The 26,495-nt window shown below is 43.2% G+C and overlaps 1 protein-coding gene across 1 annotated transcript in view; it reads right to left on the bottom strand.

The window, feature by feature from the left end:
- LOC138284580 (solute carrier family 13 member 4-like) overlaps positions 1 to 26,495 on the bottom strand; it is a 413,185-nt gene that overhangs the window by 43,758 nt on the left and 342,932 nt on the right. The window contains exon 14 of the mRNA XM_069223513.1: positions 25,048 to 25,209. Coding sequence (XP_069079614.1) covers positions 25,048 to 25,209 — 162 coding nt within the window. The remainder of the gene's footprint in view (positions 1 to 25,047; positions 25,210 to 26,495) is intronic.

Raw genomic sequence — 26,495 nt, forward strand, 5'->3', positions numbered from 1 at the left:
TCCGGCAACTTTGCTTCCAAATGAAAACACAGAAGTTGAAGATGTTGATGTAGAACATGATTGTCTTGAGGTAACAGAAATGTGCACCAAAACGAGGCCTGATATTAAAGATACCCAATTGGAAGAAAATTACAACATTATCTTTGTTGATGGCTCATGTTTAAGAGACTCAGTAGGAGTACTGAGGGCTGGATACGCTGTATGTATGATCTCTGGTAACCTGGAAGCGTCTTGGCTTGAAAGAGTATATTCTGCTCAAGTGGCTGAATTGTTCGCCCTTTCTAGAGCTTGCCATGTCGCTTGCCAGGTGAGAGTGACTATCTATACTGATAGCCGATACGGATTTGTAATTGTTCATGATTTTGGCCAGCTATGGCCACAGAGGGGTTTCCTGACCTCTTCTGGTTCTCCAGTGAAAAATGGTGAAAGAATTAAGGAGTTGTTGCACGCGATTCAGTTACCTCATGAAATTGCCCTGGTAAAATGCAGTGCTCATTTGAAATCACAAGACTTTGTTTCAATGGGAAATGGATATGCGGATCAAGTCGCAAGGTTTTGCGCATTGAACTGTATATCGTTTAAAGATCAGTGGGAATTGTTACCTGAAACAGAAAATGAGACATGCACAGGTTACGCATTAAGGGTGATTTAAACTTTAGAGGAATTGAGATTGTTGCAGGGACATGACAGCAAAGACGAGAAGCGTTCTTGGGTCAGGATGCAATGTGTACAAAGACCAGATGACTTGTGGGTCTCAGATGAGGGGAAGATGGTTTTGCCGAACAGTCTCCTGTCACAGTTTGCAAGGTTTTACCATGGTCAAGTACATATTGGGAGAGATGCCATGATAAGGTTGTTCAAAATTGACTGGTTTAACCCGAAGTCCAGACAAGCTGCAGAAGTGATTTGTCACAGGTGCATTATCTGTCAACAGATGAATTCGGGGAAAGGGACAGTGGTAAATTTGAGCCACATCGGGAGAGAAGGAGGTCCATTTAGCAGAATGCAATTGGATTTTATTGAGATGCCTGTATGTGGAGGTTTGAGATATGTGTTGGTGATTGTGTGTATCTTTAGTCACTGGATTGAAGCATACCCTACACGTAGGAATGACAGTCTCACAGTAGCGAAGCTGCTGCTTAGGGACTTGATACCATGTTTCGGGTTTCCGATCTCTTTAGAATCAGATAGGGGAAGTCACTTCAACAACGAGGTGGTTAAGCTCTTGTGTGCAGCATTGAACATTGAACATAAGTTGCATTGTAGTTACCGCCCTGAAGCATCAGGACTAGTGGAACAGATGAATGGTACCCTGAAGTCGAGAATGGCAAAGATGTGTGCAGCCACAAATTTGAAATGGCCCGGTGCGTTGCCCTTGGTGCTAATGTCAATGAGAAATACGCCCAACAAGAAAACAGGACTATCTCCTCATGAAATTCTCATGGGCTGAGCTATGAGACTGCCCGCAGTGCTGAGAATGCTCTTGTGAATATCACGGATTATATGGTGTTGGACTACTGCAAGGGTCTGGTTGACATGGTCCGCTCTTTCTCTCACCAGGTGGAAGCTACCACCCTGCCACCGATAAATGATACAGGGCACAACCTGAAAGCTGGTGACTGGGTTGTCATCAAGAAACACGTAAGGAAGTCGTGTTTGGAGCCACGTTGGAAGGGGCCATATCAAGTGATATTAACGACTACTACTGCTGTGAAGTGTGTGGGAATTCTGAACTGGATCCATGCCAGTCACACGAAAAAGGTGATGTGTCCAACCGATGAGGAAGTTGAGTTGTTGAAAGTACCAACAACAGAGAAGGAAGTCTCAGGGCCGGAGAGTGAACGAAGGGGAACTGAGACAGAAGGAGAGCCCGTTGAGAACAGCTTTGTCACTCCAGTAAGAGACGAAGGAGGAGAGGCTGAGAGGTGCGACAGTGAGGCTATCTCAACTGAGGCACCAGGAGAGCCAAGTCAGAAGGAGGTTCTCCCAGAAGCAGACGAATATGAAACTGAATTAGAGCCCCTGACAGACCCAGAAGGCGAAGGAGTTGAGGCAGAAGAGAGTCAGAGTATCCAGACTCCTCCTGAGCAAACTGTAGGTCCATCAAGAGAAAACACCATAGAGTCAGAGGAGGGCGAAAGACTGCCACAGGAAAGATCAAGAGCCAGAGAGACACTGAAAGGAGATAAGTGGCTGGAATTGCAAGTGAAGAAAGGGAAAGTGGTTGTCGAAGATGCAATAGAGGAAGAGGTTGACACAACAAGGAGAGAAGATCTAAGTGAAGGAGAGTTGCAAGGTGATCGCAAGTTGAAAAGAAAGAGAGTAGCCAACAGAAGGTACGCGGGTCCTGAATGGGCGTATGCAACGTCAGCTGAATGACAGCAAGAGTTCTTAGCGTTCTGTTTTGATCGAGAAGTCCCAGGTCAGTACTTTGGTACCTGAGTCGGGCCGAAGATACTGAGTTGGCATGAAAATTTAACTAAGAAAGAGAAAATGAGAAAAGAGACTGATAACTTACCGGATGTGACACTGTTAACCTGAATTGACTTTTGAAAAGTGATTTTGACAAGCTGCTAACCTGAATTGACAAGGATCCTGGGAGTGAATGTGAAAGCTGTAAATAATTGCTGAAGAAAGACTTTTCACTTGCTTAAATTTTGCTGAAAAAAATAAATAAGCTTCAACCATCCTCTGTTGGTTGTTGTTTGAACTAATAATCCTTCACTTTCTGATTCTTTACGGATCATGGCTAACACTAGAGAGGATAATAGGGGAAGTAGACGTTGTAAATGTTTGGGTGTTGGTTTGGGTGTCGTGTGTGTGATATTCACCATAGTTGTGATTGTGGGAATGCCATTAGAGGGTAAGAGTGGAACTAACAATGCTACGATTTCTGGGGCCGCCACTGCACTAACAGCTTGGGAGAGGTTCGAGCAGGATACTAAATATTTGCATGAGGGGACTAACGCAAAAAGGGAACTATCCACTAATGTTTTCTATCGCTTGCTGAGTGAGTATGTTGACACAATGGATATGAAAGATTGTTATGTGTGTACACAGATTCCTGTTTCAGTGCAAGAGGGGGTTACCTATCACAGCCTGCCACTAACATATGGGATAAGCTGTAGTCTGTTACTAACAAGATTCTATAACCAGGAAGAGATCCAATATTTTTACTCCAACTATGGCCTTGTGTTTTCTTATGTGCCTATCATAGAGGATTTGAGTAGTGTAGCTAAGTACTATAGCATAAAATTAGTAAAGGGATTCTATGAGGCGACATTAACAATTAGTACATCTTATGTGAACCGCAATAATTTGGCATGTTTGCTTACACCCGTAGAGAAAAGCTTATTAGACCACACGGAAGATAGAAGAAGGGCACTGAAGGGTAAATTAGAGAAAGGATTGCAGCAGCAAGCTTTTGCTAGTAGTGAAATTTACAGTGCGGGTAGGGAACAGGGGAAGTTAGCCTTAGATGCACTACACTTAGGCAAGCTTTGCATATCTAGACCAAAGTCATATTATGAGAATGTGTTTGTAGGAATGAGTGAATGTAAGCATGTGTTTTTGTTTCAGAGTAAGTGGACATTCATGTTAAATGGACAGGATCCAGCGATCCCTGGGATCTATTATATATGTGGACTTAATGCTTATTACCGTCTTCCAAAGGGATGGTATGGGACATGTTATTTGGGGATAGTTTTCCCAAAGATATATCAACTAGAGGACTTGAAAAGGTTTCCGAAATTGTCTCAATTACATCGTACTAGACAGAAGAGAGAGGCTGCTGCTGGTGTAGTAGGAGATATATTTGGGGTGATAATTCCTGTATTGGGAGTTATCTTAAACTCCATAAAGATTTGAAAGTTGTCTACTATTGTGGATAACATGCTGACAAATTTTACAGGGGCTATACTCCTGATGGATACAGAGCTTGCTGCGGAGAGGGCTATGACTCTTCAAAACAGGCTTGCTTTAGACATTCTTTTAGCGAAAAATGGCGGCGTTTGTAAGATGCTTAATGAACGCCATTGTTGTGCTTACATACCTGACAATAGTAATGAGATTAGAAGTATGCTTACTAACTTAACTAGGGATAGTACATATTTGAACGAACTGAAAGAACCAGGTGTTTGGGAAAATGTTGCGAAAGGACTTGCTTTAGTGGGGAGTTGGTTTAGTAGTATTTGGCATGAGATATTGGCAAAAATAATACAGGGAATATTGATTATTATAGCTTGTATATTTGGATTATGACTGTCATGTAAAATTAGTAAAATAATTAAATTGAAAATGTCGAAAAATATTAAGAGGAGGGAAGAAAAACAAAGGGAAAAATTGTCTAGGGCAAAATCACAGGGGGGAACGATTGAGAGAGGAAATTGAGATGAAGGAGTTCTAGAATGTAGAATGTAAGGGAAAAGGTTTGTGTGATGACAGGAGTCATCAGAGGAGGGATTGTTGGAGTGTGTCTTTTAAAATTATTATGAACATGAAAGCTTGCAATATAGTGTATCACGAAGCTGCATAGAAAATATGTTAACGTAGAACATAATACACACGTTTGAAATGTGCACACGGTGAGTGGCCACCAATGTATACGAAGACTAATGAAACTTATTAATGATGAATCAATTATGTACTAATGTTTGAATTTGTTTTAGCATATCTTAATTAGAATCATGTATTAGGGGTTTGTTAACTTAAATCACTAGGCCTTAATTAGCAAGGGTCTGGGCCTAGCCGCCTGGTCTCATATTAAACTGTGTTTTTTCTAACGTGCAATGTGCTGCTTTCCTGAAGGACACAAAGCTGTACTTTTCCAGAAGCTAGAGATATGTGTGTGTAGCCGTAGTAAATTCTTTCTCATGGGACCCGACTTGCTCAAGGAGACATTCTTGTCGAATGTAACAGTGTAATTCGTAACAGGTGCAAGGCTGCCTAGACTAGGAGAAGAAAATGGGACTACTGACTGGAGCGTAAAGTGTAACTTTTCTTACCTGACATTCCAACCAATGAAGACGTCAATTACAAGAGGCAATCAACTGCATGAAAACTGTGTTTTGTAGAAAATTTTAGTAAGGTGCGTGGAGAATTATTGGACAGAGATAATGATGCGCCAATATTGATCCAATGGGGAATTAAGGGCTAGTTCGACAGTTTTGATATAACAGCGTGACCCGAAGAGAAATCGGCCATTACTGGACACTAAAACTAGAAACTAAACCTCAAAGGAAGCACTTCCAAATATAAACGTAGCAGGTGGCGCAGTTGAAGCTCATCTTCTGGAAAGGACAAGCTACCCTAACTCTTGGCAAAGATAAAGCAAGGCTGTGCGCTCAGAGATTCCATAGCAGAAAAAGATCTAGAATCCTTCCTGGAGGTGAACAGATGGTGTACTGGAGCGTAGTCGGGGTCTGACTGTGACGCGCGGGTTCTGTCTTCCTCTCCTGGAGACACGGAGTGGAGGTTTTCTCCCTTTGTGAAGCACCTGTGGGCTCCGCCCGCTGGGCCGCGCCCGTCCGCCCTCGAGGTGGGTAAAGGAGTTCCCGCCTCTTGCCAGGATGATGGACAGCTTTCCGGGGCGACCCCAGTGCATTTGCCGCCGTTTCCGGTGGTGCGTTGTTGATGCTCGGGGGCACGGGGACATCTCCACGGAGACGCACTGGTAGCAATCGCATTGCCAGGGGAAAACAGGGTTTCTGGAGACGTTTTACCCCGTGGCCCATCACGTGCCCTTGGTGTACAATATAAACGGGGCGTATAAAACATGCTAGGTAACGCTTACTGACATACTCATAGAAAATACTCCGGTTGGGTAGGCCACGATGCTCATTTTACAGAAACTAAACCTCAAAGGAAGCACTTACAATCATGATCGTGGCGGGTGCCGCAGTCGGGGCTCAGCTTCTGGAAAGGACGGGCCACCCTGGCTCTTGGGCTTGGCAGAGATAAAGCAAGGCTGTGCGCTCGGAGATCCTATGGCAGAGGGGATCTGGAGTCCTTCCTGGAGGTGGGCTGGTGATGTGCTGGAGCGTGGTCTGTGTCTGACTGAGACGCGCGGGTTCTGTCTTCCTCTGCTGGAGACGCAGAGTGGAAGGTTCTCCCTTTATAAAGCACCTGTAAGCTCCGCCCGCTGAGCCACACCCTGTCCACCCTCGAAGTAGGTAAAGGAATTCCCGCCTTTTACCAGGATGATGGATGGATGACTAGGTATTTTTTACCCATGATTATAATTATGTATTGTATGTGCATATGTGTGTGTATTCATGTGTGTGTGTGTATAAATATATATATATATGTGTATGTATGTGTATATGTTGTTTCTGTGCCTGGCATGTTTGTGGATCATTGCATGGCTCCTACTCATCACTCTTATGTCATGTCTCTATCAAACTATCCTCCATTCTCACTCGGACTCATCCCAAATCCCCTCGACCACTTTCATCTCCTAAATATCTCTGCCTAAGCTCTTCCCTCCACCTCCACATCTAACTCACCAAACCTCACTCTACCTCTGTGACCTCCCACACAACCCTACTAAATTCTCCTGCATTCATCTCACCCTGCTACTATGCTCTCCCTAACCCTTCCACATCCTCTTTCCCCTCCGCTCCCCTTTTATTCATCTCAAGCCTTTGGATTGAGTAAATGAAGGATAAACTCCCAATTAACACTTCTGGATTTCTTTCCTCCTCCACCCCTCCATTACTCCAGTCAATCTAACTAACAAACTCTCATATCCGCAACTCAAATTAACTCATAATAATACTAAAACTGTACTCCTTATTAAATTATACTAATCCATCACTAATTCTTGTTGGGTACCGGAGTAGCGTGCTACTCATCGAAAAGCGCTTCGACGCCTCGTCAGGGGTAGTAAGCGCTATATAAATACGATTACAATTACAATTACAATTACAATTACATAACACCAAGCTATACTTTTGCCATTATTCTTGGAGACTTTATTCTTTTGATATCTTAACCATCCTCTATTGAATTCTTACCTGATACTTACTTCTCCTCCTTATGAGGGAAGAGCCTTATTCTTAACTATGCCATATTGAGACTTTGCCCTGTCCTACCCTTGCTGATGGTGAATCGACTGATGTCCTGAGGATGAAGACTGACGCTGTTTGCTGATTCGTTGGAGGGGTAATTATCTGATGAAAATTGTAATTGCCTGTTTGCCTTTTCTTTCTAGGTACCAACTGCTCTTTTGATAGAGTCCATAGTTAGATGTTTTCCAAATTTGTGTTTGCTAAATTGTTTTGCATGAAGCCCCACATGCAGATGCTAATTCGAGGGTAGTTAAGGGGTTCACCAAAATCTGATCCAAATAGACAAATGACTGAATTCTTGCTTTGTTGAATCACGTATCTTGCAACTCGCTAAGCTGTTTTGTACCAATGACATGTTAATGCTGGTCGTATATGCTCTATACTTTGATTAATTCTGTTTTAATTACAAGTTTGAAGAGTTACTAATGAGATTGATTGCTAATGAGATTAACGAAGATGATATTAAAATGTAACAAATAGGGAAATAATGATTCTAACTCTTAACTAAATTGGTGTGGTTATTCATGACTGAAAGGTCATGGTGTGTTTGCCTTATTGACTTATATTAAATGTTATTGATTATCTAGTTGATTAGTTACTAAGAGATTGATTGCGTTATTAAGATATTGATTTTGTGATGCCAGAAAGATATCTCGTACTGGGAAGTCCCCAAACGTGGTCAAAAGGTTCATCGGCCTAGGCGTGTCTCCTTGTAAGTTTACTTATCAAGGTTCTGACGCGCTATCACACCTCCCACATTGGCACCCGATCCCTGCATTGTGCTCTGCTCGGCGGTCTAGTTGCTGACCATCCCAGCATGTGTAGGAATGCAAGCTGCCTCATAAAACTGCAGGAATACAAGTGGTCACATAGGCTGCTGTGTGTGTGTGTGCACAGCGGACGTGCCAAAAGCTAGCCCATCTGCTCCTGTACTCACATGGATAGAGACCAGCCCCAGTGAATGTGGTCTTCTTTCGGCAGTCACTCAATTTGTTTACATCTCTGAAGAACTATACCTTCTAAACAACAAATATGTGCATTGCTATGCCTGCTTCCAGTTCCTTGCAAAAGGGTAGAGACAGAAGAGATGTATTAATTGCAAGTTCTCTTTTGGGCCTATAACGGGAGTCAAGTCCTTGATACTGACTAACACCAACATGTGCACAAACAATGATTTTATTTTAATAGTTTACGCTGCTTTCATCTAAATGTTAGGTGCCTGGTGAAACTTTGTGCTGATATCTGGGAGGTGCGCTCTGATTTCTAATCCGATCTATTCTGAGACATGGTTAAATGACCCTTGGGATTCAGCTAGCCACCCCTGAAGGATACTGTCTGCAGAGCTAGGAACATGCCCTTAAATGCAGTGGTGGAAGTGACCATTATGGACAAGGACTCCGTGTTGTGTACTTTCATTATTGTCATGACTATGTCTCATCTCAAGGATACTTTTACATTGACTTGGCCTTTGATATTTAGGCCACCTGAAGCAAAGAACATTTTTGTGGTTATACTAGCAGAATATCCGTCTCCTCTCATCCACAAATCTTCCAACTTTGTGTTGTTGGGAGACTTCAATTTCTATTGAGATAAAAAGGATAATAAAGACACAATGGAACTTTCTAAGTTGCTTGAGGTTTTGGGTTTGAAACAAGCTGGTTTTCAACCTGCTCACCGGACAGGCCATCTTTTAGATGCCATTTTTAGTTCCCCTGATATCTGCCCTACTGGCCACCACTCCCAACTCTTTGTCGTCCTTATTGGCTACCGTATCAGCTTTTAAAGGGCTGGCCATCCAATTAATTCCCTAGACAAAGTGCCTCTGTTCAGATCATACAATCTTGTAGAGCTAAACCTTCAGCACCAAGGTATTCTGAAAAGCTTCAACTACCAACTGCACTGCAAAGCTCTTGAATGCCCATGAAGAAAGGGTCATAATGAGGAGGCTACATTAATATATCGGAAGACTATCATGAAATACCATCACAACATCCGATTTGTGTGTTGAAATTTCTTGGCAGTCGGGATAGAAAGCACCAAGAGCCCTTCCTGAGAGGCCTCTTCAATCCTCAAGGGCTCTCTCTCTCTCCTGTTGCCTGCTCTAAAACTTTAACCCACTCACACTACTTGTGCAACAATCTGGTCATCTTTTTTAAGGACAAAATACTGTAAATATAGTTAACTTTCATGCCTGATGTCGTGTGGAGCATTACCTCTACATGTGATTTAAGTAACACTATCAATCCCAATACCAGCCTGCCTGAATTCCCTCCTTTGTCCATAAAGAAAATGTTTACGTTAAGCATTAAATCAGGCTCACAAGTAGATCCATGCCCCCTCAAATCCTGGATCTTGCCAAGGATTTAGTGGCTGACCAAAATGATTGAAATCTGCAATACATTTCTTGCCACTGCCACACTCCTACCTAAGTGGAAACATGCTAATGTAATTATGCTGCCTAAAAAGCCTTCCTTAGACAATACGATTCTGGCTAACTCTAGACGTATTTCTCTGCAACCATACATAACCAAATTGATCAAGACCTCCCAGCTAATATCTTATCTGGGCAAAAACCAGCTACTGCACAATTTCCAGTGAGCTTTCAGACCACGTTACAGCATGAAAGTGTCCTCTTGGCTGTAGCTAAGTATATTAGAACTATTTTGGATCAAGGCAGCTTGGCTACCTTGATCCTACTGAAACGCTCTATATCTTTTGCCCACCCTGTGCTTACAGATAGGTTAGTGAGTATTCATGTCACTGGTTTGGCTTGGAACTGGATTACATCCTTTCTTTTACAGAGATATAATTGTGTCTTCATATCTCCCCTGTAATTGGTTGACTTTAGTCTCTAATTCGGGTTGCATCAAGGATAGTCTTTGACTTATGGTGTCTCTTGATTTACATATGTGGACCATATGAAAAAAAAAAAATGCAAACATGACTAGTATGTGAAGTCTGTGCCAGAGTCCTCACCTAACAAATTACCCATATGTCGGGCACCCTGATGTCCATGTATGTCTCAAAAAGTGACCAGACCAGCGATTTACACAATATTTTAAGGCATAGCATCACACACCTTGCTAGATGATTGTGCTTCATCATCGGACTAACACAATCTACAGAAGATTTTCTAGTGATGAATGGACCTCCTTTGTTCACAGGGATTACTATGGAGGAGGGGTGAGGAACTAGATACAGTATGCAGAAAATAAAAAAATCTCCCATTCCCCTTTCTAAGATATTCTATTTTATTTGATGAAGGTCAATGAAATGATTAAAACATATGGAATCCATAGAAGTGATTATTGACAAGGCATATGATGGGTCAACAACTTTCAGCCTTTTAAATGACCCAAGAACGGGGTCCCTGGGATTCGTAAGGACTGGGATCCCAGTTTCCTAATTAAATTAGCTGTCAACATTCATTCTAACATCAGCAAGCAAACATTGAATACCTAATTGTACATGCTGCCTGCTATTCGCTTATTCTGTGAAATTCAAGTGGCCATGTGATGCACAAACATGTAAAATAAAATTAAAGACAGTGAGATAATGGATTACATAGAACATACAACACAAGAAGTAATGACTGCCTCTTGTCACATGCTAAGTTAGCTGCTGTGCCACTGCACTCAAAACACATGAAGGGTATACACTGCAAGCCACTGCAAACAGGTGAAAAGATGCCAAATTATGTATGAAGGCAAGGAACTTCAGCTCATACATACTGCATAATAAGGCCCCATGGAGGAGTTCACCAGGCACACCTTATAGTTGCACGCTGTAGAGGGAGAAATCCCCATATTGAGAGGTGCAACTAGTGGTACCTATAAGGGGACTGTGGGTAGTTGTTACTGTGCTCAGGGCACTGCCATGCACTTACTTCGTCAAATGTCTCACCGTGCTGTTGTACCTAGAATGGCTTCCGAACCCTCCAGAGGAAAATGTGTTGCAATGAGGCTCACGTTTAACAGCAACAATGGGCCCTTCGAATGCATGCCGTAACATAATGAAAGTATGGTGGTCGATGCCTCTGGGAAATATAGTACCTGGTCATCATTCCTGGAAAGCATATGAAGGGACACACCCTCTATTTCTCAAAAGGCTAATACCCTACTGTTTGTTGAGGGTACAGGAGGGATCATGTGCAATGTTAAATTTAAAAAGAACCATGCCAGTGGAGTATTAAAGGAGTGTGTTCATGATTAACCTGCTGCTGCATGATGGGGTTTGTAGCAATTCTATGCGCCCACTGTTATGAACCTAATGATCTAACTGAATGTCACACAATACAGGGAAGCACAGTGCTTAGAAGCCAAAGGAGGCATGTGAAAGTATGTATGAGCTGCCTGTGTATTCTAAAGTGTTGCTGAATTGGAGACCATATTTGATAAGGGTACATCAGCAGTGTCTATTCTTTTGTTTTTTCTTTGTTATTCACCATAGTAGAGTGTTGGGGGGGTGTTAGGGGTGGGGCGGAGGTCATGTATGCCTATAAATTACAGGCTTTATTTTACTAGACATGAACTCCCTGGGTGAAAGTACATGTGGGCTTATACCAGTGATATGCCATCTATATCATACAGATTATTAGGCTTCAAACTCATTTTAGAGTAACCTGTAGCCAAGCTATATTGTCGTTAGTGTGTTATTATGTGGGTTTGTGACCACCGTCCACCGACCTGACATCATTTTTGAGTCATTCTTTTCCAAGTTGTTAATCATTATTCATTATTTTAGTTGAGCTTTTCTTACACTTTGTATTGCTATGGTGTGCATTGCTCCTGATGCATAATTTGTGAGACGTCATACACACAGGTTTGCATGGGGATTTGGCCACGTAAACTAGATTTTGACTATTACAGTTTGTATGGTTCTTAACTATCCATGGTCAACTAGTCCCAATGTCTATCTTTTTGGATGTGTTTGTGAATTAGCATATTAAATACCTGCCACATGTGCAGTGTCCTGTAGCTGGTGGTAAGCCACAAAGGGAATTTGGTATGGTTGGTGTTGGTGTAATACTCCTAGTACAAATCAGCCTGTCCCTGGTACTTCTTACACGAAGGTGGGGGGGAGGGGTAATTGTTACTAGTATTTCAGCAAATACTCCAATGTTTTTCAATGTTATTCTTGACTTTGTTTGAGGCAATTGAAAAGGTAGTGAAACATGATAGTTTCTCTGATTTTTGCTTATGATGGACTTCTAAGAGAGAGTCTGTCATTGTTACACAAATGTTTTCTTGCTCTTAGTGATTTTTCTCAGCTATAGTCGTACTGTAAGCTTTTTTTTGGTAAAAGCATCTGCCTGTTTATCGAACATCTGAATGTTTGAACAGTTATGCCGGAAACTTAAGTATTGCCCAAAGGAGAGGTTTTCTCTGAGGGGTCTTGGATGAACGATGTCAAAACGTAAGAGACCATTTTTGTCTGTAGGTTTCTCAAAAACCTTTTTTTTTTTATTTGCCTTCTTTCATCTCTGTATTAAGGACAAAAAACATAAGTCTGTTCTGGTTAATGGTGTCACTGAATCTGAAGAATGAGTGCTGACTACTGAATTAGCTCAACATCGGTAGCCTTATTCCCAATCCAGATGATCAGCACATCATCTATATATCTTTGCAATAGTATTAACTGGTCCTTATATGGGTTGGTATTAGTGTTGTCGTTGTCACATTCAAATTGGTAAACATAAACAGGCCAGGCTTGGGGCAAAGGTGCTGCCCATCAATGTTTCCTGAATTCAATGGTATACGGTTTCATCATCCTCGAAATAGCCTGTGAGACATGTTGTGGTGCATTCCATTGCAAAATCTAAGTGTGTGATGGAATTCAGCTTTATGTCTCTAAGTATAGGTTCCACTACCTCCAGGGCACTTTCCAGGGGTATGCAGGTATACAGTGCCTCTATATCAGTGGTGATAAATAGGGTAAAATCTGCCTCAATAGTCAGGTCTTCCAGGAGATTCAGGTCATCTTTGGTATCCTTCAGGGAGGAAGACATCATGGTGACAAGTGGCCTCAGGAACCAGTCACAAAATTGCAACAATCATTTAATAACTGAATTAATTTCTGACATTATAGGGCTTCCTATTGAAGGGAACCAAGGTTTAAGGGTTTTGAGGAGTATGTAGATCTGCGTTATACACAGCTCTTTGCCGATGATACTCAAACTGCCAGCTCCATCTCTGACAAACTGGATGACAAACACTTAGTAGTTTCTCCCCTTGTATGCTGGCTACTTATGAATGGATTAACAGCAGTTTTTTTTAATTCAGTGTGGCGCAAACCAGGATACTCCTCTTTGCATCTAACAGTTCAAGCTAGTGTTCTAAATGGTAGTCGGAAGAACTCAGTCCTTTACCCTCTTCCTCCTTCTGTGCCACAAATCCGGATATGTTATTTGACATGGATCTTTCATTTACAGCACAAATCATTATGGTAGCCTCTAAGTGTTTGGCTTTGCTCTGGGATATCTGCAAAATTCTTCCATTGGACCAAGTCTGTTCGCAAAACCAGGGTCCAGGCCCTCATTTCTTATTGCCTGGACAATGCCAATGCTACATATCTAGTACTGCCAGCTTACCTTCTAGACAGGCTTCATATAGGACAGAATATGGCAGCTCATGTCATTCTCAATCTCTCTTGCAGATCCTTGATTAAATCTTTACTTCCTACGCTTCACTGGCTACTTATCCAGCAGAATAGTGTTTTTTTTAAACTCCCTGCCTGGCTATCAAAGCCATAAAGGGCATTGGTCCTGCTTATTTGTCCATAAAAATTTATTTGTATTTGCCTTTGTGCGCTCTTCTTCTAGAAAGTGTTTGAAAACTTGGCTGTTCCTAAAGCCAATAGCAAAAAAAGCATCCAGACCCCAGGTATTCTCCTTGTTTGTACCTACACAAAAAATGGGAAGAAGAGCATCCAAGAAGCAAACAGGTCTATAACAGGGGACCCCATTGCTAACATATATGGAGGTATAATATTGTTGAAACAATCTGCTTTCATGTTCTGCAGCTCTTGGTTATAAACTGCAGAAAGATAAATCAGATGTGTCTCTCCCACTGAAAAATTGCTAAAGAGATCATTAACACGGCCCTTAAATGTGTTTACCACTGCCTTTTTATATAAGCTTCCCCTGTCATATTGTCTATTTACACTAACAAAAGCGTTCCCCTCAACAGAGGTGCAAAACCAAATAATGCTAGCCCAATGGCTTCCAATTCCTTCCTATTGAGGGTGTGAGCCCTGTCCTGGGGACATCACTTCGCCTGCAGTGACTCTTCCCCATCCTTGCACCCCAACCTACAGCATCTGTAGTTATTATTGTCAGTTTCAAAGGATTGTATAGATCCAACCACCATAATAGTTTCTTCCTATTTGGATCAATATATTAAAAAACGATTTACCATAATCAGTAGATTTTTTAAAACATATGTTATTAGATTTTGAATAGATGAACAATCAAACAAACAAGGTGGGAGTCGCCCTCTGCCTTCATAATAATGCATGTCTTGTACAGGATAGTATAGTCAGCGTCACGAAGTACGGAATCACATTGATACAAGCGGGAATGATGTATAGTTATGCCAGTGAATAACTCAGTTGGTTGCAGAGAAGCATTGTTTGTCGTTCACTGTTCTCCAACTTAGTCTTGAAAGAGTTTGACTCCCAACAAATCCATCCACCCCTTCCACCTCCCCCTTTCCTCGCGCTTTGCACCTTTCAACCATTCTAACGTCTGTCTCCAGTCTGGTAGTGGAAAGGATTAGCCCGGTTAAATGTCCATAGTTATAATGTCATTCAACTATTATACACTCTTATGATAGATGACGTGGAGAATCCTATTCTTGTACTTGGGGAGCCCTACTTGTGTCCTACCTATTGGGTAGGAGGCCTATCGCCTGTATGATGGGGGTTTGTATTCTCCAGGGTATGTACAAGGGTATTCCAGGCTCTCTCCCTCACCGGAACCCTGGCTTCTCTGAGTCTCACTATGCTCTCGTAACCCGCCCATTTTAGCAACTCCTGTCTCCAGGTTGTCTATCTAGGGCCTCTTGAGGTCTTCCAATTTCGAGTGATTTCCCTTTTGGCCAAGAGGGACGCTAGGTCCTGAAAACAGCTTGTGATTTTTGTTTTAGCAGTGTAAGGGAACCAACTTAACAGCAATGCCTGGGAGCGCATGGAGTGGCTCTTTCGACTACCTTGGTTAGCATTCTTGTGACAGAACCCCAGTATTCCGTTGAGCATGGGCAACTCCATAGCACATGAAGAAATTTGACAGCCCCTTCCCCGCATCTTGGGCATTTGACATCCACCACCCCAAAATGACAATGGAGCTTCCCCGGGATAAGGTATGTCCTATGAAGGGCATAGAAGTTAATGAGCTTAAATCTAGCATTTCTTGATGCCTTAGGTATATGTGATAGGATGCTCTCTTATTCCTCATCTGTGATGGGGGTCTCCAAGTCCTCCTTCCATTTTGTTTAAGGGTAATTAAGGGTAGCATTAAATCTCACCACAGACTCCTTTAGGGACAGGTGACTGCTTTGTATGTGCCCGTTGCAATTGTCAAATATTGACATACTCCTGACTTAAGTGGCTTTATCTGCCCTTGCTTCTAGTGTTTACTGATCGCCCTTGTGACTGCCCTATGCAACAGGAAATGGCCTTGAGGCAGTTCTTATTTTGAGTGCAAGTCCTCAAAGGGCAGAAGAACCGCTGCTTTGTACAGTGCACCTGTAGTGATTCACCCCAACTCCACCCAATCTGAGATTCCCTCCAATCACCTCCATGAGGCAGCTACGCCACCAATCGCAGCACTATATCCAGGTAGTAGGGCATTGGTGATCTGGACCGGTAGAGGCACCGAAGCCAGTGGCGGCGCAGTACCCCAAACTCGGTGGAGTTGTCTGCAGTAGGATGGCATATTCAGAGCAGTGTCTTCACCAGAGTATGGGTATCTGGGGTAAAGGGGCCTACCTCCCTGCCAGGCGTAGTTTGACTCACTATCCATTGGGTCAGCCACTGAAGTTGTCCTGCCAGATAGTGGGGCTCAAAGTCTGGGATTGCCATTCCTCCTTCCGTCACAGGCCATTAACGTGTGGTCAGGGCCACCCTCCTCTGGCCTGATCCCCACAGAAAGCCTGTGGCAAGAGAGGTTAGTTCCCTGAAAATCACTCCTGGGATCCACAGTGGAAGGGTGATGAAGACATAGAGGAGACGGGGCAGGGCTATCATCTTCAATAGAGCTCATGTCCTGGCACCGACAGAGGCAGCAAGCTCCACAAAGCCATACTACCTTGGAGTCCCCGCATGGCCCGTCACACATTTTCACCCCATAAGATCTAGCGGGTCATGGTACACATGTACTCCCAAATAGGATAAACCACATGGTTCCCATTACAGGGTGCTGATACCGTCAGGGGCTGTTCTAGTGGCTGTTGTGGGGAATATACACGATTTTTGCCAGTTCACCCGGAGGTCGCCCCACCAGAGCTCCACCGGTGTCTCTTAGGAATAACAAGAGGCTGTCTGCATATAGTGCAATATATTGCATATGACCCCGACATGTAAACCTGCAAAGGCATCTCCAGTTTGGGCATGACATGAAAGAGGTTCCTTGGCGAGTGCGAAAAGAAGGGGTGACAACCGGTTGCCCTGTCGTGTTCCCCATTTCACCACATAACTCTCAGAGATGGTCATGCACACCCAGACCTCATACATGGAGTTGCGTAAAGCAACTGGGTCCAGGTCACAAAGTTATCTCCTAACCCAAATTTTCATAATACTTCATAGAGGTAGGGCCATTCCAAGCTATCAAAAGCTTTTTCAATGTCTACGGCAAAGACTGCAGCTTGGTCTTTATCATAGTTAGTTGCCTCCAAAATTGAGAATAGTCTTCGTATATTGAGAGCAGTGTTTCGGCTTGGTATAAACCCTGCATGGTCCCGGTGGACAAGGGTAGGCCTATGCCGAAGGAGGGTAGCTAAGATCTTGCTGAGTATTTCATAATTCATATTCAGCACTGACAGCAGACGATAAGCGGTGACATCCATGGGTGGTTTCCCTGGCTTCAAGAGGGGAATAATGAGTGCTTCTTGGTTAGACAGAGGGAGCAATCCCCATTCTTTAGTCACTTTACAGAGGTCGACCAATTGAGGGGCCAGTTCCTCAACACAGGACAAGTAAATTTCAAGGGGGAGGCCATCTTTTCCCGGCGCTTGTTTCGGGCAGTATTCTTGATTGCAGCACAGACCTCCGGGAGTGTGATACCTTGGCCTAAGGCCTCAGTTGACTGAAGTAGGAGAGTTGGAATTTCTACCCGCGAGAGGAACTCTTGGATGCCCATAATTGTTGGTGTGACCGTACTGCAGTATAAGTTAGAATAGTAGCATTACCTGATTAAAATCCTGATTAAAATCATTCTGTAGGTAGACTTTGCGATTCTGGCTAGTCTCAAGCTCCACTATCAATGAACCCCTATTAGCCGGGTTCGCAAGCCACGCCAGGAGAGAACCCTTGTGGTTTCCCTCTGCAAAGGCCCAGACCATATAATTTTTATAGCTGAAACACCGTAACCTTCCAACCACTTTTGTCACCTTCTCCTTGGCCTCCAAGAGTTCGGTCTGGAGCCCTGGGTTGTCTGGTCTGCACTGTTCTAGCATTCTCAGCTTTCTTTCCGCTGTTATAATATCCTGCAGCAACGTGCAACGTACCCCGTTATCTTCAGAGATACATCGGCCCCTGATCACTGCCTTATAAGCCTCCCATTCTGTTATCGGAGATGCAGTGCACTCCTCATTATCCTTCGAAGTAAGATGTTATGGCTCTACCAATTGTGTCACGGAAAACCAGGTCCTCCAATAGTTTGGATCTCAGCCTCTTTGTGGGAACGGGAGGTCAAGGTCAGCTCCAGTGTAGGTCCAACCATAGCAGGTGGTGATCCAATATAGTCCTGGTTAAATAGTCAGATATATGCACTATTTTATGCACATCTGGTAAACAAGCTCCACTATCAATGAACCCCTATTAGCCGGGTTCACAAGCCACGCCAGGAGAGAACCCTTGCGGTTTCCCTCTGCAAGGGCCCAGACCATATAATTTTTATAGTTGAAACACCGTAACCTTCCCACCCCTTTTGCCACCTTCTCCTTGTCCAAGCATATGAGGAGCATATCGTACAGGGGGGAGAAGAACAAGTAGTCCAATTCTCTTGGATAATGGGCCCTCCGTGAGTGGATAAGGCCCTATTCTGATTGCCAAGCAGAGAAGGCCCTGTCGCTTTGGTATACCATTGAGTCTCATGGGGGGGGGGATGCGATCTGTCTGAGGCTGGGTCTGCAATGCAGTAAAAGTCTCCTCCCAATATGACTGAACCCTTCAGATGTGGGGCCAAATGATTGGACAAGGTGGCCAAAAAAGCTGTTTGGTCAATGTTAGGGCTATATATGCTCCCCACTGTGACATCTTGGCCATCTAATCTCGTGGTGATCACTACATATCAGCCAATGGGGTCTGTTGGGGGTCTAGTGCATTCGAATGGAATCCCCAACTTTATACATATGAGGACCCCTCCGGCAAAGGCAAAATATGTTGTGTAATACACTTGGCCTCTCCACCTACGTCATAATGCTAGTACGTCCTTGGCATCAAGGTGGGTCTCCAGGAGTAGCGCTATCTGGACACCCTGCCTAGTGAGGTGAAAAAATATTTTATGACACTTGAACATAGAGTTCATCCCCCTAATGTTTCATGTTTGTATTTTATAGCTCAAGGGGGTAGTCATTTGGAATAAGGTAAGCGGTTCTTAGTTTGTTGCTGTGGGGCTAATCTCCACATCGTCAGCTCCACCCCCCCACCTGGAGGCATACGTTTCATGGACAAGGACATCAAATGTTTGTTGATCTAGACAGCATTTCTGCAATTTACACAACGGATATCTTCTCTGGGGAGCATTTTTTAAGAAGCTGATCATTTTAAATAATTTCATATTGCTGCTTTGCACTTTTGCACTTTTTGGCATCCCGTTTCCATCTGTTAGAGCGGGCGGGCTCCATTTTATGAACTGTGAGGGTGACGCTCTAGTCTTCAGTGCAGAAGACTATTTAAACCAAGATGGGAGCTTGACTGTGCAGCGGGCGTGTGCAGCAGGCGTAGCAAAGTCAAGCCCATCTGTGCCCGTCAGCATCCGGAATGTGACATACGCCAGGACCCCTGATCATTTTCCTGTAATTCAGTACTCTAAGGAGGCTTTATTCAAACTCAACACCTTAGGTAGGTGCACAAACTGCTCATTATTCAATCTGGAGGCACCTTCTGGTTCTTTTTGTTTCACTGTCTGCAATTATATGTTAAACGTGGGTAGCCTCAACCTGACAAAACAACGAAAGCCTCCTAATAGGTTTGGGTCGACAGGTCACAAGAATAACGTCCTTAATTGCTTTTTAATTAATACGGGATCATTGGTTAAACACAGGATCAAACTTTTTTAATTTTTAGACTCCCACAAAGCCAGTCTGGTATTCCTTACTGAAACTTGGCTGAATGAATCCTCCAATCCAGACATAGTGGAAGCAATGCCTGATGGTTATACCATTAGTAGATTGGATAGAGAGGGCAAATGAGGAGTATGTTTAGCCATAATTCACCATGACTCCCTAACACTGTCATGTAAACCGTCGCCTTTATTGACTTGCAAGGTGCCTACATTTAAATGCAAGGTTACTGGAAAATATACCTTTCATGGACTATTAATTTACAGACCACCTGAACCTAAGACGCCATTTATGGAAGAAATTTGTAATTTCTTGGAACTCATCATACAACAGCCCAAGTTTTCACCTCGAAGATTTAAGAGATAAGGATGCAGGAACCTTAATCAAAGCTTTACGTTGCTTTGACTGCATTCAGCGGGTGACTATGGCCACTCATAAACTAGGCCATACCTTGGATGACATTTTATCAAGTGACTCCAACCTTATAATTGAAAATGTAATGCCATTGTTTTGGTCTGATCACATGGCAATACAACTCCTATAGAATATCTCAGGACTATCATCAATAAAGAGTACCACGTTTGCTCATTTTAAAACTGTTAGACAGTGGAAAAAATTAGATAATAAAATATTAACAGGGCAGCTCAATCAGACAACACCATATCTTGGCACGGAGTCAAATATAACTGCGGTTTATTACCAAGATTGGTTAAGTAGGGATTTATTGAATTTAGTGCCAGAAAAAACACAATAAGATTTAATATGAGACAACCATCGGCTCCCTGGTTTTTACCAGCTTTAAAAATGCTTAAACAAAAATGTTGAAGAATGGAAAGAGAGTGGAGACGAGATTACAGTGAAAACAGAAAAAACACATATGGAGGTACAATCAGGGAATATAAAAATGTGATCCTGGAGGAAAAATAAAAATATTTTAGATCCAAAATAAAAAAGGCCTCAAACCTCTAAAGAGTTTTTTAAAGTGGTACAATATCTTTCCACGCCATGCTCCTCTCCGGGGTTTCCCCTGAGTCAGGATTTTTGTAACGAATGGGCCGACTTTTTTAGAAATAAGGATGAAGCAGTTTATAAAGAATTTGATGCAAATATCTCCATGTCTGACTTTAGTACAGCATCCCCCCTCATTTCTCAACCAGCTGGATTAGATCACTTTCCCAAATTGAGCATGGACCAGATGGTCAAGCTCATTAATCAAGTAAAATCTGGGGCACCATCGGATCCGTGTCCACCCAAAGTTATGCAGGATGCTGCTGATTGCAACACACCAGTTCTAACTATCTTATTTAATCTGGCTCTTTCAACTGGCACTTTTCTGGCTAGCTGGAAAAGGGCACCAATTTTGCCTTTGTTGAAAAAACCCTCACTAGATCCTAGTTTTTCCGGCTAGCTAGTAGTTTCCGGCTAGCTGGAAAAGGGCATCAATTTTGCCTTTATTGAAAAAACACTCACTAGATCCTAGTTTGGAGAAAAATTATCGCCGTATTTCTAGACTCCCTTTTCCTGCTATGCTGCTGGAAAAATATGTAAATATGTGCATATCACACTATCTAGAAGAACATACTCCCCTGTAAACAACACAACATGGCTTTAGACCTGGTTTTAGCACAGAAACAGCTTTAATTGCCATCTCAGAAGAAATCCGATCTGTAAAGAATAATGGAGGGAGAGCAGTAGCGATCCTGCTTGATCTGTCTGCTGCATTTGATACAGTCAGTCATTCTGTTTTATTACACAGGTTAACTAAGATTGGTATTTCAGAGCTTACTCACAAGCCTATTGCTTCTTTCTTAGAGGAAAGAAGTCAGTAACCCTCAGGGATTTTCAATCCAAGTCTTATTTCCTCCCATGTGGGGTTCCTTAGGGGTCATCACTTAGCCTTACCCTCTTTAATATTTACATGGCCCCTTTGGCCAATCTAATCTCATCCTATGGTTTTGCTTCATCAGCTTATGCTGATGATACTCAGATTGTAGTCTTAGTTCAAGGTAATGCTGAAGAGGTTGCTAAGAAGTTCAAAACCTGGATGCCTTCAAACTGTCTAAAACTCAAATCTGATAAAACGGAAGTGCTTATTTATGGCAAAGATTCCACTTTGTGGGGCCCCTCCTGGTGGCCCCTAGATTTGGGATCACCTCCAACCCCACTCCCAAAGCAAGGAACCTTGGGGTCCTCCTCGACACTGATTAATCTTATAAGGTGCAGGTTAACAAGTTTCCTTCATCCTGTTTCTTCTGACTCAAGACTATAAAGAAAGTGCTCCCTTACATTCCCTTTTGAGCACCAAAAATCTGTAATGATGGCTGGGGTCAAGTCTAAGATTGATTACTGTGATGCTCTAAACATGGGAGCAAGGTAAACAGTATTTGAAAAACTATAGATTCTGCAAAATGCAGCTGCACATCTTCTTAAGAAAGTGCCAAAGTATTTGTCAGAGGCAAATGCTCTAGAAGACCTCCATTGGCTCCCAATAAAAAGGCGGATGGCTTTCAAAGCACTGTGCCTGGGTCACAAAGCTCTATATTGTGCTAAACCTGGTTACCTAGGAAAGAAAATCAGATGGTTTAACCCAGCTCGAGATTTAAGATCATCAACATCCCACCTGGTATCAGTTAGCAAGATAAATCAAGTGTCATGGGGTGGCTGTGGATTTGTCCACACAGCAAGTCAGTTATGGAATAAAATGTCTCTCTACCTTAGAAATCTACTGAATTATAAGACATTTTGCAAGCTGTTGAAAACCTGGTTATTTACATACCCCTTTTAATAAATTGTTTTAGTGGGTCTTAGCGTAGGGTACGTCTTTTTAATTCTTTTATGTTGGCCCCCTTTCTGAAATCTGGATATCATTTGCCTGAGGATACTGTTATAGCTGCATCTAGATCTTTTTAGCACTAAGACACCCTTGGGAATTGGTGCGCTTTATAAGTACTGTCTCACTAAATCATACCTGTATCCCCAGATGCTCACGCAACATGTGGGGGTGAGGGTGTGAAATGGTTGGTGCCCGACACCGCTTCTGTGGTCCCCCCATGCAGCCAATGTAACAGAAGCATAATGGTGGTGTCCCGGGGAGAGGGCCTTGGTGTGGTAAGGTGCCCAACAGTGATCTACAGTGATCTGTTTTGCCCCCGCGGGCCCCTGCCCTGCAGACATTGTTAAGATGTTGAATTCTCTAAATGAGGTCATAGGCTGTCTGTGGAGTTTTTACTGGCAATGGTTCACTAGATGTCTCTGACCTGAGTCAGATGCTCCTGCTGAGTCTTCCATTGCTCCTGAGTCTGGAGAGAGTGTTGGACTGTTATCTTCCCTACTCATTGCCGCCACCTATAGCTTAGCTGGGAACAGCATTGCATATTGTAGACCATTGGCTCAGAGCTGTTTCTTGGCTTCTAGCAGGGATGAGCGTTGCTAATGGACCTCTTTTGTGAAGCCAGGGAAGATCCTGATTTTGCTGTTATCTATATTGAGGTATCCTCTAGCCCTGTCCTGTGCCAAAATGTGGTCTTGATTACCATAATACAAGAACCAGGCGACCACCGGTCTCAGAGGCGACTCAGGTGGCAGCAGCCCGGACGGTAACCTATGAGCTTGTTCAAGGGTGTTGAAGAAGGATAGGCCCTTGGATGCCACATACAGCCATAACCATTTCTCAAGGAATGCCACCATATTCGCCCCTTCAGAACGCTCTGGGAGTCCAATAACACAGATGGTTTGTCTGCTTGATCTATTTTTGCTGTCCCCTGCTCTAACTTCTAATGTTCTGATCTTGTCTTCTAGGGTGGTGAGACGTTCATGCATCCTTGTCTTGGGGGATGTCTCCTAACAGGCGCTCCATTGTTGTGACTCTCTCGGCTAGTCATCTGTGGTCATCCTTCAGGAGGCTCTGGTCAGCTCCCTGGGCATCTACCTTAGTCTCAAGTGCGTCCTGTGAGGCCGTGATGGCCTGAAGGATGTCTTGTAGTGTAGGATCTGCTACCGTCATGGACAGCAGGCCCTCTCAGACTGTTCCTCCTTCTCTGCAGCTGAAGAAACTTTAAGCTTGGACTGAATATCCTGGTCCCTTTTCCTGGTGGCCTTCCTCATTGGTATGGTTCTTGACCCTGCCGTCGGCTCCCAAGAGGGTGCAATAAAACCCCTTCTTGCAGGTGGTAGCTAACTGGCTGTAGGTGATGCAGGGGGACCCCTTACCAGGGACCACCCCCCCCGAGGTCAATCAGTTTGCAAAGGAAGAACCTCCACAGCCCAACACTCCCGACCAGGACCTTCAGAGCGTCCAAAACAGAGTAGTCACTTAAATGCGTCCGAGCATACAGGCAGTCAGAGGCAACAACCAGAGGTCCATAGGTGTCTCCACTTATGGGACAGGGCCCCAGGCAGTGCCAACAAGCATCTTGCAAAGGCAGGCCACAGCAGGGAGCGCCAACAGGGGCCCACAAAGAGCTGAATCCTCCCCCTCACTGCTATCACGCTCCACTGAGTGCAGCCCGATTGTCCTTGGGCCTTTTTTCCAGTTAATGGCCCACAGTGCACGCCCCTCCTTCTGTGACCACACGGCTGAGGCCCGATCCTGCAGCTGATCTGGTGATGCTGCTTCAAGGCAGGGGAGGTTAGCCCTCAGTTCTAGTAGGTCAGTTCTAAGAAGTCTTGGGATCCAGGGCCTGCATGTGCTTGTTATAGGAGGTGGGCAATTCCCCTGTTGTCATAAGAAGAAAGGGCAGGAGAATCATGCGTTATTTTGGAAGCTCCTTCTAATTCGATGACGATAAACAAAATTATTTAGTTTCTCAGTCCATAAAAATGTAAGCAAAGTAAAGGGATTAAAATCCACCAATCAAAAGCTATCATATTACTACTACCCTTTGTTCTTCTCCATCAATGAGAAAGGTAAATTGTCAGCACCTTTTACACTTTTTTTCTTTTAAATCACTCTTTCATATCAATTACTTTTTTTTAAGTGTTTAATTACATTTGGCAACCACTAATACATGAGTACAACACAGTGCATAATGGCGCAGTCACCTTGTCTAGGGGATAAAAATGGCTGTTTCTCTATATCCTAGAGGAAACCGAAATTGTAAGCCTGAGGCCTGCACTAACGACCATGCGGCGCCTCAAGGTGCACCAAGTGAAATCTGCGTACTGTGCGGCCTGAAACACTAGCCTGAGGATGCCACAGAAACACCTAGGACAACAGGATCTACCAGGGTTCCCATGTCGGCAGATGCGTACCGACAGAGGCATGTGTCCTACACATTGTCAGTATGCCTCGGCTGTAGGTGAGATTTACCCCATAAGGGGGACAATGGTCTTCCTGAGCTACAAGATTTCACCTTCCCCCCTCCTTACCTTGTTTATGGCCTAAGCCTGGCAGAGGCTGATGGACTCAAGTGTTTAGGCCATGAGCAATGCATCTGACGCAAAGAAAAATTGGATAAATTGTGCTATAAAAAATTACTTACCAGTGAAGTTAAAATTGGCTGAAATATTGTGATGGTGGCTGGATTGCTTGCTACTTCTGTTACAGCTGTCACCAATATACACACTAAGAAGACAATTAACCAGACAGGAAATCGACTTAGGGATTCCATTCTTTCACCCACCCATAACGATAAGCCAGAAACCTGCAAAACATAATGGTTGTTAAACGTTTGACTTTTTGGCTTCTGCATCCAGTCATTACTTGTATACAATAGCCTGCCCCCAATAGTGCCATATAAATTTTACAAACCCTTAAAAAACATTTCCTTGCCGCTGACACTTGCTAGACTCTGCAGGTTCAAATTCCACACGTCTCCACTAAAACCACCATCCTTGGATCGTAAATTGAGTACCATTACATAAGTATTAATAGTCACACTTTTTACAGCGTTTAAAAATGACATAAATGCCTGGACAGCACTTTTTAATAGGCACAAATGTGTGATTGGGATCAGAGATGAGCAGCTTATGCTGAAACAAAGGAATCTATAAGTGAGAAGTCAGGTTTCTCGCTCAAGCATAGAGGAAGAACACTCTGGGCCAGATCACAGAACATTTTGACTGGTGCTAGTTCATGTCCTTGGTGGTGAGTTAAGACCGTTTACTACCATATTAAAAAATAGGATTCTGAAGGTGGTATTATGTTGCAAAAATGTTTGTGCACATTTTCTTTTTTTTGTGTTGTAATTTTTTATTATTATTTCGTATCATTGGACAGGTACATAGAGCAAACAGAATCCCACCTTTTAGGGGGTATACAATCTTTACAGTTTATAATCACTGTTTACAGACATACCAAATGAAAAAGCAATTGAAATCAGTGTTAATATTTACATTTGAGAGCCAGTATTGTTAGCATAATGGGCTCATGTCAACAAACAAATAAGATGTAGAGATCGGGAGGGTGTTCAAGTCTCGTCAGCATGCGATATAACTATAGTTGTCGGAGACATCCATACCGTGGTACTGTTATAGAACGGTACCCATATGTTAGTGATAGTATTCTGCAGTTGTTTAATAACCTCTCATTAGCATAATTTGTGTCTCTCACGGGATTGGGTCGCTGTATAGTTATTTGTGTCTATCCCTAGTAATAGCCCTTCTTTAAGGAGTTCAGGGGACCGAAAGAAGGGTAGTTGCACGGAGGGGGTTGTCAAGATTCGAGGGGTAATGATGTGTGAGGAATAGATTGAGGCGGTCTCCATGAGAGGGGTGTTAATCGAAAACAGATGGGTTGTTCTATCCTAATATGTGGGAGAATATTTTGCAGCACAAGTTGGTTTGACGATAAAATAATCTAGTGCTACGGATGTGGGTATTCCTGCGAGCAGGGGGAATTCAGTTTGATAGGATAGTGTTGGGGAGAAAGAGAATGGCAATAATCCTGAGAAGAAAGGAATGGTGATAACAATAAGGATAATGATACCAA

The sequence above is a fragment of the Pleurodeles waltl genome, chromosome 3_1, assembly GCF_031143425.1.
Source record: "Pleurodeles waltl isolate 20211129_DDA chromosome 3_1, aPleWal1.hap1.20221129, whole genome shotgun sequence".
NCBI classification, from domain to species: domain Eukaryota; kingdom Metazoa; phylum Chordata; class Amphibia; order Caudata; family Salamandridae; genus Pleurodeles; species Pleurodeles waltl.